The sequence below is a fragment of the Acomys minous genome (genome assembly GCF_964271855.1).
Source record: "Acomys minous genome assembly, chromosome: 14".
Classification (NCBI taxonomy): Eukaryota; Metazoa; Chordata; class Mammalia; order Rodentia; family Muridae; genus Acomys; species Acomys minous.
In genome coordinates this window covers 58,828,076-58,847,352 of record NC_140496.1, presented here as the reverse complement: position 1 = coordinate 58,847,352, position 19,277 = coordinate 58,828,076, and the positions used below count along the sequence as shown (strand labels likewise).

The following is a 19,277-nucleotide window of genomic DNA, read 5'->3' as shown; positions in this document are numbered from 1 at the left end:
GCTCTGGAGGCTCTTTTTGTTAGTTTGTTTTGGGGTTTTGTATTTGTTTTTTGTTTTTCTGTTTTTTTCAAGACAGGGTTTCTCTGTGTAGCCTTGGCTGTCCTAGAACTCTCTTTGTAGACCAGGCTGACCTCGAACTCACAGCCATCTGCCTGCCTCTGTCTCCCGGCTGGGATTAAAGGCGAGGGTCACCAGGCCCGGCTCTGGAAGCTCATTTTGATGAATGATATAAGAAAGGAGACCACGGCCCAGGCTGGTGCTTTCTACATTTTTGTTGTTGTGCTTTTCCCCATTTAGATCAGGGCCTATATGGGTAATTAATTAATCTTAAACTAAGACCTTCAGCAAGCAAAGCCTCCTGCTCAGTAGCAGTCATCAGGCCAGGCTCTCGGGAATGCAGCCTTCCTTCCTTCTAGCTAGCAAACATGCCATTAGCCGGGCTGGGAGTGTGGCTCTGGATTTTGAGGTCTTTCTCCCAGAATCCTGGTGTTACATTCTGCTCACAGTTCCTTTGCTCTCTGAGGCCTGAACCGATGTCATCAAGTCTGTAGATCACCGGAGGAGATAAGAGCGGTGTTCTCCTACACACAGCAGTTGTTTCTAAGCAGTGCTTAGGATTGGTCTGAGGAATGACTGACTGCTAACTCAGCGGCTAGTAGTTTCGGGTCTTTCTCCTTCCCCTACACCTTCCCTCACTTTTTTTTTTCAAGCCCCACATCCTACAAAGAATTGACACTTGGAGTTGATAGGTAGGGATCTAAGGGGTTAACGTTTTCCAGAGATGGAAGGCGAGTTCCTCCTCTGAATCCTGCGCTTTCCCAGAGCGCTTGCTTTCCTGACATGGATTGATGATGATGATGATGATGATGATGATGATGATGATGATGATGATGGTGGTGGTGGTGGTGGTGATAACAATAATAACAATAGCAATGACACTATTTTTAATGTTGAATTTCTGCCTCTGCAGCCCCTACTAAGCCTCGGAAATGATAGCGAGAAGCCCCGCCCTCCAACTCTACCAAGCCAAGAGTGGGGTGCGAAGGGATGGGAGTGAGGCTGTTGAGCCCCTCCCCCGGTAGCCAAGGTTGCCATGGCGGAGGTGGGGCTGTGCTGTAGGGAGGTGCAGAAGTACAGACAGTTTAAAACATCTCCTTCTTGAGTCACCTCTTTTACTAAAGATGGATGTTCTTTTGGGTTTCTCTACCCTAAAAAGGAGAATCTCTTCGACTATCAGATTAACATCCTCTCCTCTTTTGACAAGGTTTCACTCATATGGTACTTTGAATAAATTTCCTTACTGGGTTTTTTTTTGGGGGGGGGGGGTCTTGAAGGAAGAGAAGTGTTAGGGCGCCCGCGCGCGTCTGTGTTCTAAAGCATTTCTCTAGCGGAGGAGTGAGAGGACCCAAGATGAAAGGAGCAAAAGAGAAGGCACCAAGAGCCTGGGGAGTGATCCGCAGACAGGCGCCGGCTCGGATTCCGCAGAGAGGAGTCCCTCGGAGTAACGCAGCTGCGGTCCAAGCCAGGCCGCACGAGATCCCTGACGCTCTAGAAAAACTGAGCAAGTGAGCTAAGCCCCGACTGCGCCGCACCTATAGCGGACTTTCCGCGCCCTACTCCGTAGGCTGCTCACTCCGGTCCCCGGTGTCCTGCATGAGGGCGCGCTCCGCAGCCCTCGCGAGACCCAGACACGCGCGTCCTGGGACCCGGCGCTCTCGGGCCGGCAGCCCGGGGCTGGCAGGCGCTAGCGTGGTCCGGGCCCGGCGGGGAGGAGTTAGGAGACGGGGGCGGAGCTAGCTGGAGCCGGTGTCAGGTTGCTCCGGTAACGGTGACGTGCACGCGTGGGCGGAGCCACACGCAGGTTGCATATTTTAGGAAGTGAGGAGGAGGCGCGGGCTCGAGCTGCGGCTGGGTCTGGGGCGCGGAGCCTCGGCGGGAGGAGGCGGACACGTGGCAGCGGCGGCGGCAACAGCGGCGGCAGCAGCGGCGGCCTCGGTCCCGGGCGCCGGCCGTCCTCCCTCTTTCCTCCCGCGGCAGCCCTAGTTCCCGCCTCTCGGCTCCCCCGGCCCCGCTCTCCCGGCCGGGAGCTGCTCTCTTCTCTTTCTAGTCTTCAGCCACAGGTCCCGGCGCGGGGCCCGCAGCGCCGCCACCATGGGGAAGGGGGTGAGTGTCTGGCGAGCCCGGGACGCGGGAGGAAACGGCTTGGATACTTGGCTCTTTGCAATGGAGGAGCGGGCGAGGGGCGGGCGCTGACCGCAGGCGGCAGGCCCGGAGGAGGAGCACCCGGGGCGGCATCCCCGAGCTGGGCGCCTGCCCTGCCCGCGCCCTCCGGTCGCCCTCACCGCGCGCCTTGCGCTTCCTTTCTCCCTCCTCCCTCCATGCCCAGGGGAAGGAGTGCTCCTCCCCTTCCCCCGGGGAGCTCCGCCAGGGCCCCCTCGCGGTGGCTGTTCTCGCCGCGGCCCGGCGCCGGCGAGGGCAGCCTCCGGGTCGAGCCTCCCTTCTCCTGGAGGCGCTGGGGCTCGGCCAGCTCCCCGCAGAGGCGACCGCCCTCCCCCAAAGGAAAAAAACTGGCTTCCCCTTACGGCAGAGCCAGCCCAGCGAAGCTGGTGCCAGAAAGGGTGTGACTTCACAGCCCAAAGATAGCCTTTAAGGTATACTTTTGAGAGCTTTAAAATGTGCCACTTTCCATAACAGGATGCGCCTTTGGTAACTGGTGGTGATGTCTTAACGGTGGGGAGGGGTGTGTGGATTTATGTCGGGACGATTCTTGAAGGGGGCCAGGCTGACCCTCCAGGGCCGCTGGGTACAGTCAGTCCGACAAAGCACTGGCGCCTGGACGGTTGATAGTGTTAGAAAAGCCATGCGGGTTTCCTACACTGTTGTCTCACCACCCAGGAGCGGGTCCAGAAGGGAATGAGGAATCCGGGTACAAACAATGCTGAGTTCCCACCTTGATTACTCCTATCCACCTCAGAAGAATTAGTTCCTGACCTCAAAACCGCTCAAATCCAGCGGATAAAAATTTACCCGAAATAACCCTGAACATATCAGTTCCTAGGTTGAAAAGGCACCAGACATGAGAATACAGGTGGGAGAGTTCACTCCATCCCCTCCAGGGCTGAGCAAACAGACGGGCTATAGACACTCCGCAGGTCCTGGGTGTATACTGACATGGGGCCAGCGGGAAGCACATTCTTTTGAGACTAAATAGATTTTGAAGGAGATCAGTATAAGACTTGGGCTAGATAGAGAGAGAATAGGGACCCTGGGAGTGCCCAGTGTCTGCTGCTCAGGTTTTGCAACATCACAGCAAAGAGCCTGTTGCCTGCCTGGCCTCCACTTCCCACGATGGAAAGTATCCTGCCATCTGTTCCTTCAAACCATTTATTCATTAAAGCCCCTTCTTTTCTCTCCTTTCCCCTCAAAAAGTATCTTTGTCAAGTGGACACCTTGAGTGGCTTTTAGGGAATGTAAAGACAGAAGGAAGGCTAGGAAGGTGAACTGACATGTTCAAGGTCAAATGGTGGTTAGTGACAACAGGTGCTCTCAACCTGTTGCTCTCAAGCTTACACATATCTCTATCGTTGGGCATCATTTTGTGTACAGAACTCTAAAGTTACCCTCCAGAAGAAATTGGGGGGTTTGCAATAATAAGTAAGCCAGGCAGATGTTTAAGTCAGAGTTACGCTCATAGGCCTGGGTGAGCCTCACATATGCACTGAAGTGGCCCAGAAACTGTTCAACTGAGAATTTAGTGGAAGTTCAACCTAAGTGTTTTATGGACTCTAACAAATGTCCAGAGTATGTAGTGTTTAGAATACTCTGATGCACTGGATGTTAGGGTGCATGCATGCATGCATTCATATATATGCACATGTCCTCCCCAGTGACTTGTGATGGCTGAACTGGTCAGAGGAATATTTCATAATGAAACGTTGGGATTTTTCCACATGGGGATTAAAATGTGGGTGGAGCGATGACTAAAGTCCTGTTGATAATTGGTTAACCAGGAAGCTTAACCGGCAGCTAATTTTTAAGGTCATTGTGATCCCCACCACCACTCGGTTTTCTTAAGTGCCAACTAGGGTCTAGGGGTGGGTAATATTTTCAGGTGACTCTTCCTAGCTTTCACGGGCTGGGTTCTGAACATTTGGTAGGAAAAATGAAGGACCAGCTTGCTGAATCATTCCTGGATAAAATAGGATTTTGTCCCTTTTTTCTTATTGAGTGTCCCTGCCAGTGACTCGCCTTAAATTCTCAATGAGGCCTACCACCCACAACTGCCTAGCTTATCAAGGTGCATATCATAATTGTTTAGAAATGCAGGAGACGCTGTTTTAAAGTCTATAAAAGATGTGAGAAGGGAGGGTCTTCCTAGCCTTTCACTGCAGTTCTGGATTTCGTTTAATATTAACTTAGAAACCTAGAAAAGAAACCCTAGCATATGAGTAGTGATTTAGAGACCAGGCAGGGAAAGAGGTTAGGGTGAAGGTGACACAAGGGGTAACGCCCGTCAGCAGAAATCCTAGTTGTATGGTAACATTATCAGCTGCCCTTTTGGAGCTAAACTCAAAAGTGTGACTAAATACCCACTGGCTGCTATAAAGCTAGTACTTTAGACTCAAAACACTGTAAGGCAGAGTCCTCACGTGGAAAGTGGCACGGCCTGGCCACGAGCAAGGAAGGAGTTTGTACCACTCACACAGTGGGGCTGGTCATGGGAAGCCCTGGGGAACAGAGAGGAGGCTCTGAGGTTGTTTCCACCTTTTGGCTTGTAGTTATACAGTGTAACAGTTCCCTGCCTGGAAGGTTCTCCGCCCCTGTTAAAAGGCAGCTCTTGGCTGCTTGCTGCCTGTTAATTTGTAGCGTTCTCTGCTGGCAAGTTTGTAACAATGGTGACTCACCTTTGGGTGGAAGGGGAGGAAAGGGGAGGCAGCTGTTAGAAATGCAAGAAAATAGAAATCAGCCCCCACCCCACCCCACCCCACCCCAAAAAGCTTCATAAAGATCCTGTAGAGCACTTTTTCAGATGAGGGCAAAACCTTAAAATCCCATGTAAGAGTAAAGAGTAGGTCCAGTGTTAAAGCAGGGACTTGGCATGCAGGTTGCTCCATCTCTGAGCTCTTTGAAACAAAACGCCTGAGGATTACTTAGCAACAAGTGCACAGAGCAGTGACTTTCTCTTCTGGTCAGACTGTTCTTTTAGGATAGCTCAGTGAGAGGGAGGCATTAACTAACTACACAGCCCTGAAGGAGTTTGTATGAAGAACTAAGTCAAATTTTTGCAATTTTGCTTCATTTGAGGACAAGCAGGTTTTTTTGTTGTTTTTTTTTTAAAGCAAACCCCAAACCTCTGGTTTCTGGCCTGGCCAGATGTAGAGTCCTCGCCCTGGGGATCAAATGGAGTCACCTATGTACTGTTTGTGGAGTAAGTGCCATGGCAGTGTGTGCAGCTGCCGGCCCGGGCTTAGGAAGTCATTAGGACTGGCAACCAAACAGACCTCCGTAAACTGCTGTTCTTCAGTCCCTGGTTCTTTCAAAGCAATGGGGCAGTTTTCCTTTGCTCTGAGAAGCATTGAAGAGGGAACAGAATGAGAAGTGCTGTTAACTGCTCTTCACTGGTACAACGGGGAGCACTTCTGATCTTTGCCCAACAAGCAAATCCGGTCAGTAGCACCTTAGACTTTCACTTTTCAAGTGAAGATTTTGACAGCGGTCATTTTTAACTTTTTGAAAGTCTCACAGGGAGAGCTAGCCATTGCTCAGCTAGAACATCAGTGTCCAGGGCCCCCTGCCAGCCAGCAGGCCTGAAGAAGAAATCCGAGTGTCAGATCAGATGGGCTCACAGTAATCAGAGTGGCTGGGTTTGGATAACAAAGCGCTGGGCAGACTGTTTCTCCATTCCTGCCAGCCCTGTCTAATTCTAGATTACTCTGAGGATGTGTCTAGTGGATGCTAATGTGAAGTAAAGGGACAGTTGCAATGCAACACCCTTAAAACTTCTTCATATTGGCGGGGTGGGGGTGCGGTGGGGGGGACGAATCAAACCAGGCCTGAACTCTCTCGCTTTGCCTTGAATTGAGCCTGTGAGGGGAAGTGTGTTCCTTGGCTGGAGCCAGAGTGACTGTTCTCTGCATATGACTCACCTCATTAGTTGTGCTGAAATCTGGTGTCAGGAATTCATAAGATGTTCTTAACATGAATTTGTTTGATGTTTGGGGTAACAGATTCTGTCAATGAGAAAAGCAGAATTTCCACCACCACACACATGTACACACGCATTTTCGTCCAGATTTGGTTTCCTTTGGGTCCTGAGCCAAAGGGATTTTATTTAACCCCTCAGTCCAATAGACTTTACTCTTTACTTGCTTTGTGGCATTACAATGAAATATATCTGGGCATTGTCTCTTACTGGGTTTTATTCAAACCCTGTTTGGTAATAGCCATCTCATATTCTCTGTTGGCGGTTTGAAAAGTTGATTGATGGTTGCTCTGGCTTTGTCTTTGAAGCCTTCATTATTTTGGGGACTAGTAATCACTGTAACGTTTTTTGTCATCCTCGGGCCCTGGTGTTTGTCTTTCCGCTCTGTTATCCTGATGTTATTTGGAGCCTTGGGGCACTCGGGGTGCTCAGCCTCTCTGTTGGCGTCCTCTCAGCTTCCATGGCACCAGGTTGTGTTTCTGTAAGCCTTCGGCGCCTTTGCCGTCTTCAACCCAGCAGTCAGTTGGCTTCCTGGGCTCCAAGCCACCTATTAGAGAGTGATCAGGACTTCCTGGAAGCTCAGGCACCACCCCCCCCTCGTGGTACTTGTACCAGTTACTACAGGGTTCTATTCTCTCTCAAACCAGAGTGATGGGGGGTGGGGAGGGCAGGTGGAGGGTGTTAAGGGGTAAGCAGAAAGTTTTGATTGTTTCAGGCCAGTGCTTTCAGTATGTGGGAGAATGAAATACATTTTAAGGCGAAGCAAATCTAAAATACAGTGATTCTTCACATACTTTATACTTTTTTTTTTTCAAACGGTCATGGATACATTGTGTGGCAGGAAGGGTGGATCTGCAGAGTTGTTTAAGAATCCACTAGGGAGGAAGATTAGATGATGTTCCCGTGGGGTGAGGGCACCCAGTGGCTGGGGCCGTGCATGAGCTCATCCCTGTGGCTGATGGGCTCCAGCCCACGTTTAGTAGATACTGAACTGGGTTAGTAGCCTTACAGGAGCAGATTTCCCAACATGTGTGCCTTCGGAAGTGACAGGAGGAACCTGAGGCCCGGTATGTGGGTCGGGATGCCCCACGGTTACCTCCTCTGCAGAGAGTTGCTGTTCCAGAAGGGTCACTGTGGGCTGGAGAACACCGAAAGGACCATGACTGTCTCTCTGCTGCCCTCCATTTGCCCACCACCACCCAGCCCTCAGATCCTCAGCCAGAAAAGATGTACCTAAACTGAACCGTTTAGGCTTTAGGACCAATTGGAAATGTGGCAAACTAGGCCAGATTGATAATTTCTTTACAGTATCTCCAAAAGCCGGCTCTATAGGAAGCAAGGAATTGCAGTAATGTGTGCAGCGACTGGGTCATCACAGTGACCTTTGCACAGCGCTGTGCAGAGGACCTTTACAGACAGAGCTGACTTTGAGGTTTTGATATGACAACATGGAACCTCAGGGGATACTCCCCCCGCCCCCCACTTTGTACTAACAGTTGGCTGAAGTAAGGCAGAGCCTACTGTAGTAACCAGCCGGATCAGCCTGCCTCTGACTTCCCTGCCAAGACAGAGTTTGCCAAATTGAGTTTGAAGGTGCTGTCTCCATAGCCCTCTTGGCCAGCTGTGAATTGAGCGATATTTGGAACAGTTACTTTGCCATGGTTGTGGCCTCTCTTGCTGGTCAAAAGCTTTTGCTCTCAGTTCTGGAAACAATGCATAGGTTGTTTGGTTTGGTTTGTTGGCTACTTTGTTTTCAGATTCAACTAACCAAATGATCAGAATGGCTTAGGTAAGTAAGCTAATCGTTATGACAGGCAGGGAAGTGAGACTGACTGACTGACTGTTCAAGGACGTGTAGCTGGCGGGTGGCAGCACCAGACTGGCATAGGACAGAGTTAAAAGCGCCATCCTAAAGTGAGTAGTGATCTTAGGCCTCTAGGTCCCTTTTGGGCACCTCAGCTGGAATTTCAGAAGTCTGGAAGGGACCTCCCGAGCTTCTGGCTGCAGAAGCAGAGGTGTTGGTGGAGAGCGGAAGCCTTAGAAGCCTGCCGCCTGCCCCTCCCCACCCCGTGCTAGTGGGAAGGGTGCAGAGCGGGGTCGTGCTGGTGCCCACGCAGTCTGCAAGTGGCTGTCTACTGGGGAGGAAGATCCTTACTTAAATCTCACTGCAGAATGGGTGTGTGTCTGAGGGGGGGTGGGGGGGATGGGACGGTGCTTTTGTAACTGTGCCTGTGAGTTCTGTGATGTGTGATCATCATCTTTATTGTAATAATTGGTAAATATGTAGCTGTTGCCTGCCTTCCCCAAACACATCTCCTCCTGCAAGTGATGAATTAACTGAAGAAGAGGAAGGAACAGTTTCCACTCTAAAAGGTCACGGGGATCTCTTGTTCCCTTAGTGTGAGGACCAGCATGTGCTTTTCAATGAAGTCTTATTTACATGTCTGTTTGGTCCTTTGTCCTTCCTGTGCAGGATTTTCTCCTTCTACCCACAGCATGTCTTCCTCATGTCCAAAGCCAATGGTAGCGAGTGGAGCCCAGTCCGTAGGACACATAGGTTGAAGTAATGTCACAGCCAACCTTGAAGTGTCACATGGAGTAATGCATTGCTGTAACTTCCTAGTTCTTAAATTAGAATGGAAAATGTTAACAACTTAGCTTTCTCCCTTTTATGTTATTTATTTATTTTTTTTTTTAGTTTTTCAAGACAGGGTTTCTCTGTGTAGCCTTGGCTGTCCTGGACTCGCTTTGTTAGACCAGGCTGGCCTCGAACTCACAGCAATCTGCCTGCCTCTGCCTCCCAAGTGCTGGGATTAAAGGCATGCGCCACCACGCCAGGCCTCTGCTTTCTCCCTTTTAACCAGCTGCCCTTTTGAGGGTTTTATAGCCTGTTGAATGCCCCTTCCAGATTTTCCTCAGAGCCACATAATGGGGCGTCCCTGGAGTTACAGTAACTCTGTTGGTGTGTGGTGCTGAGTGAAGATGTGGTCAGCATTTTCTAGTTGAGAAAGCAGAAGTTACATGTACGGTGCTCAAACAAGTGGGAAGAAGGTCACTGAAGTCCATGGAAGAAACACCTCACCACTCCCCTGCTGTGACCTTTGTTTTTAAAAGAAATAAGGAAAATGTTGTCTTACCCCACACCACAAACACATACTCTTTCAGATTTGAAATTATGGCTCTCAGTGCCCATAGGAACCTAAGGGTCTCTTGATCCACACCAAGAAGAGCTAGCACTAAATTGTCGTTTTTCTTGTGGGCAAGAACTGAATAGGACAAGCTGCCTAGTTCTTTTAGACAAACATTGCCTACTTGAAAAATTAAGAGTTTTGAAGAAGTAGTTTTACATGTTAATACTTTCTGTGTCCCTTTTACGGATGTCTCCATTTAAAACTGTGCCTTAAATAACATGAATTTATAAAGGGGTTTGTAGACTCCCCAGCTTTACGCTCAATAGCTCTAAAAATACAGAGAAAACACTGCTTTTGTGATGGGTGATAAAACTTTGGAAGATGTCCAGGGAGGGCTGGCTTGTGCAGTATTTCTCTTCTCCCTTTCGGGGTGGAAAATGCTGGAAGTCTGAGAGTAACCGAAGCACATAGACTGTGAGGCAGGGGGATTTTATGATGCTTCCCAGGTAAGCACATCTCCATGAAATGTGCATGGTCTATCTGGACTCAACTTCGTAGACCAGGCTGGCCTCGAACTCACAGAGATCCCGCCTGCCTCTGCCTCCTGGAGTGCTGGGATTAAGGGCGTGTGTGCCACCACACCTGGCCTGTCTTTTAAAAATCAGCTTAAACAGGCCACATATGTGAGACGGAGGGAGCCCTTAGCAGGCATCTCTAAAGTGGCTTTCCATTAGATATGTAAAGGAATGTGTCTCATCTCTGTTTTTACTCAATACATGTAGTGACTTTTCATCTTGACTCTGGCCCCAGACCTCCACTCAGAGAGCCACTTAGCGCTGTAGTTGCTCCACAGCGGAGAGAATGTGAGGAATGTTGACTGTTTTCAGCCTGCTCCACTCTGGACAGATAAGATGAAGCTTCAAGTGCCCTGCTCTCAAGGAAGAAGTCATTTGTCAAGTAACACGGTGTTGAATAGCGTCACAAACACCCACATCTCCAACGCCTACTAGTCTAATCAGGCTTTGTCTTTGGAGCCTTCCAAATTCAAGTGAATGCTATATTTTATTTCTTACTTAACTGTGACCGGAACACTTGCTCTTTTGGTTTAATTTCCCTTGGGGGAACAAAATAAATAAACGTGGACAGGAGAGTTCCCAGGTATTGCTTGAATAGCTGTTAATGCACTTAAAGTCAGAAGCGAGAGAGACCCATGAAATAATAGTAACAGCACCACCAAGCATTCACTGTAAGGCAAGCACGGGGTCAGTCTCTCCCTGGCATCCCGCCCCCGCCCCCGCCCCCTGCAGCCTGCGGGCTAGAGGCCTCTCCCAGGACAGACTTTGGAGTACCAAGTTCAGCTCTCATGCAGATAGGCTCAAGCACTTTAAACAGGGTGAGGGAGTGGAACGGTCTAAATTTAAACTATAGAATCAACATTTTCTCTAAAAATTCTTCCAGTTTCGAGAGGCGTAGGTGGATCCTGTGAATGATGTGGTAACGCATACGCTTTTCCTGCATCCTGCTTGTGTCAAAACATTTCCAGGGCCTTTCATTTTAGGAGATTTTATTTTAAGAATGGGCTGGAGAGTCCCTTTCTTTCTTTTCATTTCTTTTTTTCTTTCTTTTTTCTTCTTCTTCCTGCCTCCTCTCCACCCCTTATTTTAAAAAATTTAGGGACTTTTAGACATTTTGTTTTTTCCTGAAAAAGTGAAATGTGGTTTGTATCCTTATGTGAACATTAAAGATGTTTAAGCCATGCATGTTGTCTTTGCAATGAGAATAATTTGATCATAATGTCAGAGTGACATAATCTTATCATTAAATCCTCCAAAATGCTGACTGAGGTTGTCTGTTCTTACCGTGCTGTGGAAAGGGAAATTGAACCTTAGGAGTTGGTGACTTCCTCTAAACTTCCTTTACTGGTGGCTTGTGGGGCTTAAGACATCAGCGTCTGTCTGTCTGATTTCACAGTGCAAACTTAGACCCTGGACTGGGCTCAAGATTACTAATGGAAATGTGATTTTTCATTCCTTCAGTCGGCAAGGCAGAGGGCTGCAGAACAGGGATTTTAACATCATGGCCACTTCACCCCGAAGTGCAGGTAGCCCTGGCAAGCCTGTTACAACTTCCCTGTGGCTCTTTACACCCTAGGGTGGACAGAAGATGTTTGAGTGATGGTGGCAGCAACCCACCATGGATGGCTTCGTTTATGTACTGCACAGTATAAGCTTAGAGGTTGCATTGTGATGAATATTAATCCAGTGACTGTTCCAACGGACTGTGTCCCCAAAGCTCCCATTCCCCCACTACACACACACACACACAAACACACTGACTACACAACCTTGAGTTCCCAGTTGCTGTGCAGAGATCACCTTTTCACTTCCCCCTTCTCCCTTCTGTAGGTTGGACGAGACAAATATGAGCCCGCAGCTGTATCGGAACATGGCGACAAGAAGGGCAAAAAAGCCAAGAAGGAAAGGGATATGGATGAACTCAAGAAGGAGGTGTCTATGGTAAGTGCTGATAGGAGGATTGGTTTTGTAGTTCTTAAAAATCAATTGCACCTTCCACCTGTGCATGCATGCTTCTGCACCCTGCCCAACCATCAGAGAGCCGGCTTAAAAGCAATTACAGCATTTGTTTTGTAGTGGTTTCCTTCCAAGGTTGTAGAGGTCAATGCCAAAAGCTATTAAAATGTTAAACAAAGTCTTTATCCACCCTCCATAAGCAATGGAAGTGTTCTTGGTACCACACACAGTCTTTGCCCTTCTCTAAAGTATTCTGAGTACTAAAGACCATTAGCCTCTTTAAGCTAAGAAGTCTTCTGTGACTTAGCCCACCTAGGTCCTCATCTGGACAAGTGGTTCTCCACCTGTGGGTTGGGATCTCTTTGGGGGGTCGAATGACCCTTTCACAGGAGTCATTTATGTCAGATCTCCTGCATATCAGATAGTGACATTATGATTCACAACAGTAGCAAAATTACAGCTATGGAGCAGCAAAAAATAATTTTATGGTTTGGGGGCCACCACAACATGAAGAAGTGCATGAAAGGGTCAGAGCTATAGGAGGGTTGAGAACCACTGGTCTAGACATCCAAGAGTCGTTGAGTTTCTCTGACTTGTTTCAGCAGATGACACTGGGCCTCTGTCACTCAGCGTTGGCCAGCCCTGAAGAAGACAGCATGAGGTTGATGCTTAGCCTAGGCAGCTGTGGGAAGAAAGTTTCCTTGAGGATGGGTGATATGGGTGCTTTTCTTCTCTCTTGATTTTTAGGGTGTGTAATTTTTGTGTTCTGTTTTCCCTTAGGACGACCATAAACTGAGCCTTGATGAACTCCATCGTAAATACGGAACAGACTTGAGCCGAGTATGTACTCACTTGAAGCCTGCCGTACCAAACAAACCAGTTTTCCCTGCCGTATTTTGTTGCATTTTACTAAGAGCAGTGTACTGACAGCCACCGTTGGCCGTGTGACATGGGCAGAGCATGTATGCTGCCACTTCTCCCCTGAGACCTTGTGGGAGTGGACATTTCGTGGCACTACAAAGCAGTGAATTGGGAGTACCTAGTCCTGAGGGCGATTCCAGGCTGCTGCCCTTTGTTTGTCTATGTTTATAAGACTGAGACCCGTGTCTCGGCTAGTTGAGTTTTTAGCAGTTGCTATCTTTGTACTTTTCTCGACCTGGTCCATGATGGTATGTCAGAACTTCAGTCGCCCTGTTATGCATTCACAACTTGTACACAAATTTCAAAACACACATCCCTACCTCCCCCAGAAGATGTGTTTTGTATCTTTTAAGTTTTCTACCACCATTATGAAAAAATAGTCTGGGAAAAGATGGCATTTGCTGTTGCAGTCACAATCAGTGCAGTAACTTGAATGGATGTCACTGTCGCAGTGGCACAAGCTGAGGCCTTTGGAACGACTGCCCCTGGGGTCAGAGAGGGGCCTTGGGTCTTCTCAGACCCTCTTGCCGGTAGTTACTCTGTTCGCTGTGGGCCAGGCCATCTCTCCTCTAAGTGTTTCACCCATTATTTCTTGTTTTTACTAGATTCCGTATTAGATTCTGACAAGTGGGCATAGATTCAAAGTTTGAGTGTCTGGGACTCAGAGTTAGTCAACTCAGACACTGTGAGGCCCTGACTTCTGAGTCGGTTAGTAGCCTATAAGAGGCAGTCGTGAAATTAGGCAGGCTAGAAGAGAGCCCAGCCCAGTGCTTGGGGTGTGCAGAGGGCTCAAATGTTAGGTCATTGTTTTATTAACCTGGCAGTGGATAACCCAGCAGGGACTTAAGCCCGTGAGGATGCTAAGTAATCCTTGTTTTTTTTTTTTCCTTATACTGTTTCTTTCTTCTCTCCTCAATACTTAATAGTGTTAAAAAAAAAAAATAGCACGGGCACCAAGCACATACAAACAGGCACTTTAGGCAGAAATGTGTTCTGTTTTTGGATGGTACAGAAGCTATCCTGTTTTTTCCTCTTAATGTGAGTCTTATGTCTGCCACCGAGACAGATTCTAATGCCCATTAGACCATTAGACCATGCAGGCTGCTGTGCAGTGGCCTCTTCAGTGAACACCGTCAAACTGACAGGTTTCCCAGGAGTTAGCTGAACTCTGTGAGTGGGTGAGCCCTTCGCTGCCAGGCCAGTGTTTTTATTACCATTGTGAGAACGAACTTCTGTACTTACAACTTGGCTGTTAACTCAGTAAGAGCTTGGATTCCTGCTGAAGAATTTTCCTCCTCTCCTGTCTGCAGATCTTCCTCCCCTTTATAGAATCAACGCACAGAAAACCCTCAAAGCTCATAACTTTGCAAAAACCAAACCAGCTAGCTACAATAAGTATCTTTTCAGTATAAAACTTAGGGGGAAAAAAATCAGTCTGATTCAGATTTTCCACCGTTTCTTTTAAAAAGGAGTTTTAAATGAGGTCTTAGGGTATTAAGGGTTCCTAAGGGAATGGGTTTTGTTTGTCTGTTGGAATTCGCTGCTTATTTTAGTGGAGTTAGCCAGGCTTCACCTGGCTCTGCAGCTGGGGGCCTGTTTCTCCCCTGACTCTACTGTGGACTTCTTGTTACTCAGAGAGTGTTGTGAGGTGTGTGATGGCTTGTGACCGCTGGTGTGCTCTGTCTGACGCGCGCCTCTCTCCTCCTCAGGGCCTAACACCTGCAAGGGCAGCTGAGATCCTGGCCCGGGATGGCCCCAACGCCCTCACACCCCCTCCCACTACCCCTGAATGGGTCAAGTTCTGCCGGCAGCTGTTTGGGGGCTTCTCCATGTTGCTGTGGATTGGGGCCATTCTTTGTTTCTTGGCTTACGGCATCCGAAGTGCTACAGAAGAGGAACCGCCGAACGACGATGTGAGTTGTGTAGTTACAGGAGCGCTGTCACCCGCTAGACCCGTCTGGTCTTCCCTGCTCACGTTTACCCCTTCCTCTTCCACGCCAGGTCCTTCTACAGGGTGTCTGGCTGCTGCTAGTAGACGGCAGAAGTCAGATCAGCATTTGGCTGTATTCCACTTGCCTAGAAAAGTTTGTTCTTTAGAAGTTGTTGGAAAGATAGGATTGTTTTAATAAAGTAGCAGACATAGCTTCACCTGGAGTATTTGTGAAAGCCTTGTCAAGGTAGTGGTCAGGGTGTCTGTAACTGAGTCCATTTTCTACCTTTCTGCCCACAGCTCTAGAGAGATACACGTGAAGGCATGAGTTCCCAACTTCTCTTTTTCTTTCTCTCCCTTTTCCACCCTCCCTCCCACCTCCCACCTCCCCCCTGTCCTTCTTTTTATTTTCATCTGCATTGGTGTTTTACCTGAACATTTGTCTGTGTGAGAATGTGTGAGACCCTTGGAGCTGGACTAACAGACATCTGTGAGCTGCCATGTGGGTGCTGGGACTTGAACCTGGGTCCTCTGGAAGAGCAGCCAGTGCTCTTGACCTCTGAGCCATCGCTTCAGCTTGAGTTCCCTGTTTCTGAAGCCATGACCTCTCCAGATGTGTTTTTTATTCAATCTGAAATACCTGACTGTTCCCACGGCTCTGATGAGAGTCAAGGGGCCTGATTCGCCTGTTCCCTTCTAGCTGTACCTCGGTGTGGTGCTCTCTGCTGTCGTCATCATAACTGGCTGTTTCTCCTATTATCAAGAAGCTAAAAGTTCCAAGATCATGGAATCCTTCAAAAACATGGTTCCTCAGGTACCTGATGCTCTGTCCTTCCCTTTTGAGAGACTGACAGCTCCCAGAATATAAATCGTGAGGCTAAGATATTCTGAGCATTAAGTGCTGTCATCTATGCAGACTCTGAGGGCAAGGACGCTGTCCCGTGGGAATAGATAGCCCTGGGGTAACTGCTGGGCAGGCTGCTGTGCTTTGTGTGAAGACAGGTGGTGCCTTTGCTATAGTCTTAGGTAACTTGGGATAAGCACACTCATAATTTGGTTGTTTTATTTTGGACTTTACCCTTGCTTTGTTGGCATCCTTGTAATGGTGTCGACCGTTTTCCTTTTTTAAAGCAAGCCCTTGTGATTCGAAATGGCGAGAAGATGAGCATCAATGCAGAGGACGTCGTAGTCGGGGATCTGGTGGAGGTGAAGGGTGGGGACCGAATCCCTGCTGACCTCAGAATCATATCTGCAAATGGCTGCAAGGTAGGTTAGCCAGGGCTCCTCTCCTGGGCAGCTCTGTTCGTCCATGGGGTGAGCTGTGGGCCACAGTAGCCCATGGTGAGACTGGGAGAGTCACCTCGGGCTCATTTTCCTCGAATACAGGTGGATAACTCCTCGCTCACTGGGGAATCAGAACCCCAGACTCGGTCCCCGGATTTCACAAACGAGAACCCCTTGGAGACAAGGAACATCGCCTTCTTCTCCACCAACTGTGTTGAAGGTAGGAGGGAGGGAGACAGGCAGAGGGAGGGAGGTGGCAGGGGGAATTCCTCAGTTCATTGGCTCTGTGCTGATACCAGCAGGCCAGTGCGGCTTCTGATCTCCTGGCCCTGTATAGCAATCCCCTCCCCAGACTTTGCTTCAAAGCGGATGGCAAGTTACCCAGAGAGCCAGTCCTTTTTAAGTAAAGGACAGAAGTTTCCATGTGTGCGGTCTGTCTCTCTGTGAAACCAAGCACACTCTCTAGCATCCGGCTGACACAATTCCCACTTCCGGTTTCTCAAGGAACCGCACGTGGCATCGTTGTGTACACGGGTGACCGCACGGTGATGGGCAGAATCGCCACCCTTGCTTCTGGGCTGGAAGGGGGCCAGACGCCCATCGCTGAAGAGATCGAACACTTCATCCACCTCATCACGGGCGTGGCCGTGTTCCTGGGGGTGTCTTTCTTCATCCTCTCCCTGATCCTTGAGTACACCTGGCTCGAAGCTGTCATCTTCCTCATCGGTATCATCGTAGCCAACGTGCCAGAAGGTTTGCTGGCCACTGTCACGGTGAGAGGCCTGGGGACAGCAGCTGTCGCCTTCGCTCAGATCAGCTTGCGTGGGTGCGGGGCTCAGCCCTGAGCCTCTTAGAAAGAGCTGCCAACTTTTCTGTTTACGTTCTGTTTTGATGTCTGTGCAGTCTCTGGTACCACATCACATGGTAAACATTGACGGAGAAAATATTACCATAGCTTTGTCAGAAGCCCTAAAATGTATCCTATAATATAGCTCAGGGCCATGGAGGAAAATAGTAACTTGGAGGTCACTATGGAGGATAGACTTGATAAATTCTTTTATTTGTTAGTGCATTGTTTATTGGACGTGGGAGGAATCATGAAATCATGACTTGGAGGGAAGGTTGGAGAAATCGAATTTTAAACAGGTTTCTTGTGTATTCAAACGTGGTGGAGTTTGTGTCCTCCTGCAGCCTGGGTGAGTGTCGTCCTTTTCTGGCCTGCCCCGGCTGTAGGTGTGTCTGACGCTCACTGCCAAGCGCATGGCGAGGAAGAACTGCCTGGTGAAGAACCTGGAAGCTGTGGAGACCCTGGGGTCCACATCCACCATCTGCTCAGACAAAACTGGAACTCTGACTCAGAACCGGATGACAGTGGCCCACATGTGGTTTGACAATCAAATCCATGAAGCTGACACCACAGAGAATCAGAGTGGTAAGACGGGGACCCGCCTCACACTGCAGCTCCTGCTTACCTTGCCGTTTCTGTTCCGTGCCTGGGTGGGTGCAGAGGTGCAGTTGCACACACGTGGAGATCGGAGGACAGCTTGCAGGAGTCTGTTTTCTCCTACCATGTAGGTTCTTTACCCTGGGCCATCTTGCCAGCCCCACTTGCTTGCTTTTTTTTTTTTTAGCTCATGACAGTGTTTTGGGTTTTGGTTTAATGATTATTGTTGGCTGGAGAATGTATGTATATAATAATTAATTTGCCCTTGATTGAGAACCACACAAGGGAATGTCTTTAGTTAAAGAAGTGGGATGTGTCATTTCAGGGTTTTGTGGGGCTTTAATAGAAGCGATAGCATGGCACAGCAGTCACAGTTAACAAATCTTGGGGCTGGAGAGATGGTTCAGCAGTTAAGAGTGCTTGCTGGGTTTGCTTCCAGGCAGCTCATACCTGCCTGTAACTCCACTTACTGGGGATTGATGCCTTCTTGCCTCTCTGAGTACCTGCATGCGTGTGGCACACATAGAGAACACACATAGACACACACACACACACACACACACACGTTTGATTTTTTAAACAATTGATTTTTTAAAAAGTCAACACATCATTTTCCGGTCATGTTTTCTTGCTTCCATCAGGTGTCTCCTTTGACAAGACGTCGGCTACCTGGTTCGCGCTGTCCAGAATTGCTGGTCTCTGTAACAGGGCAGTGTTTCAGGCTAACCAAGAAAACCTGCCTATTCTTAAGGTATGCCCCCAGAAGTTCTGGTGCCTATTTGGTTGTTTGGAGTAAGGTGGGCTGTCAGGATGTGGTCAGAACGTAAGAGCTGCCACCATTTTTTTTTTCCCCAAAACAGCACCTTGCCTTTACAACTTTATTGCAGAATTCTTAGAATATTCTGTGGGAATCTTTGCCCTGTTAGCAAAGATTGTGTTACCTGCAATTCCAAAGTGCAATCCATAGCGGCTAGGGAAACAGGGAGCATAAAGTAAAAATCTGACCTGAGAAAGTCTTTGTTGGTGACAAGCCTAAGTAGACCCGTTTTCCTCTGTCCCTGGGATAGCTCCTAGCCAAGGGGGCAGGAAGACTGCCTCACTGATTCGAACCGTGTGTGCATGTTCGGATACACTAGACTCCAGTAAATCCTTAAGCCGTTTATGCTTTTAAAATAGCTTAGCTGTTTCCCTTATCTCCCTTGTGCTTAGCTTGCTTACTAATGATGCAAAGATAAGATCAAGGCAGGGTCCCAGCCTCCTGGAATACTCAGGCAGTTTGAAATGGCTGGGATTTTACTGTGTTGCTCAAGTGACAATGCAATCCCACAAGGACCGTGAGTTACAGATGGCAAGGAGCTGTGTGAGGCTCCCCGAGCTCCATCTGTCTTTTGGGAAGCTGCTGGCCTGTGAGAGTTGTCTAGATTAGCCCAGTCTCCAAAGCAAGTACAGCTGGGACATAACTGAGGTGGCTTGTCGTGTGAGGCCACACTTTGTTCGGTTTTTGGAAGGCAGTTTGCTTGGAGTTGGTTTAGGAGTGATATTCTTTATCTTGGGAGTCACACTGAAGATGGCTGCTTGATGTTTTACCTTACTTCAGAGTGGGCATTTTCTATTTTTCTTGACTTAAAAATAAATAAATAAATAAACAAACAGACCAGAAGATTATCAAGAGATATTTGAAGTATTTGGGTAGCTGAGCTGTGTCAATAATAGCATTACTACCTCTTCCTAATGAGGTTTCTGAAAGTAATTTTATTCTGCGTCAATAATTGGCTTTTCTTTCTTTCTTTCTTTCTTTCTTTTTTTTTTTCTCCTATCTCTTTTCTAATAATCA

At 48.4% G+C, this 19,277-nt stretch overlaps 1 protein-coding gene across 1 annotated transcript in view; it reads left to right on the top strand.

The window, feature by feature from the left end:
* Positions 1–1,890: 1,890 nt before the first annotated feature.
* The window catches only part of ATP1A1 (ATPase Na+/K+ transporting subunit alpha 1), a 30,341-nt gene continuing 12,954 nt past the window's right edge, over positions 1,891–19,277 (top strand). The window contains exons 1-10 of the mRNA XM_084755609.1: positions 1,891–2,163; positions 11,739–11,849; positions 12,645–12,704; positions 14,495–14,698; positions 15,416–15,529; positions 15,847–15,981; positions 16,102–16,219; positions 16,504–16,772; positions 17,233–17,431; positions 18,085–18,194. Of these exons, the coding sequence (XP_084611735.1) occupies positions 2,152–2,163; positions 11,739–11,849; positions 12,645–12,704; positions 14,495–14,698; positions 15,416–15,529; positions 15,847–15,981; positions 16,102–16,219; positions 16,504–16,772; positions 17,233–17,431; positions 18,085–18,194 (1,332 nt within the window). The 5' untranslated portion in view covers positions 1,891–2,151. The remainder of the gene's footprint in view (positions 2,164–11,738; positions 11,850–12,644; positions 12,705–14,494; positions 14,699–15,415; positions 15,530–15,846; positions 15,982–16,101; positions 16,220–16,503; positions 16,773–17,232; positions 17,432–18,084; positions 18,195–19,277) is intronic.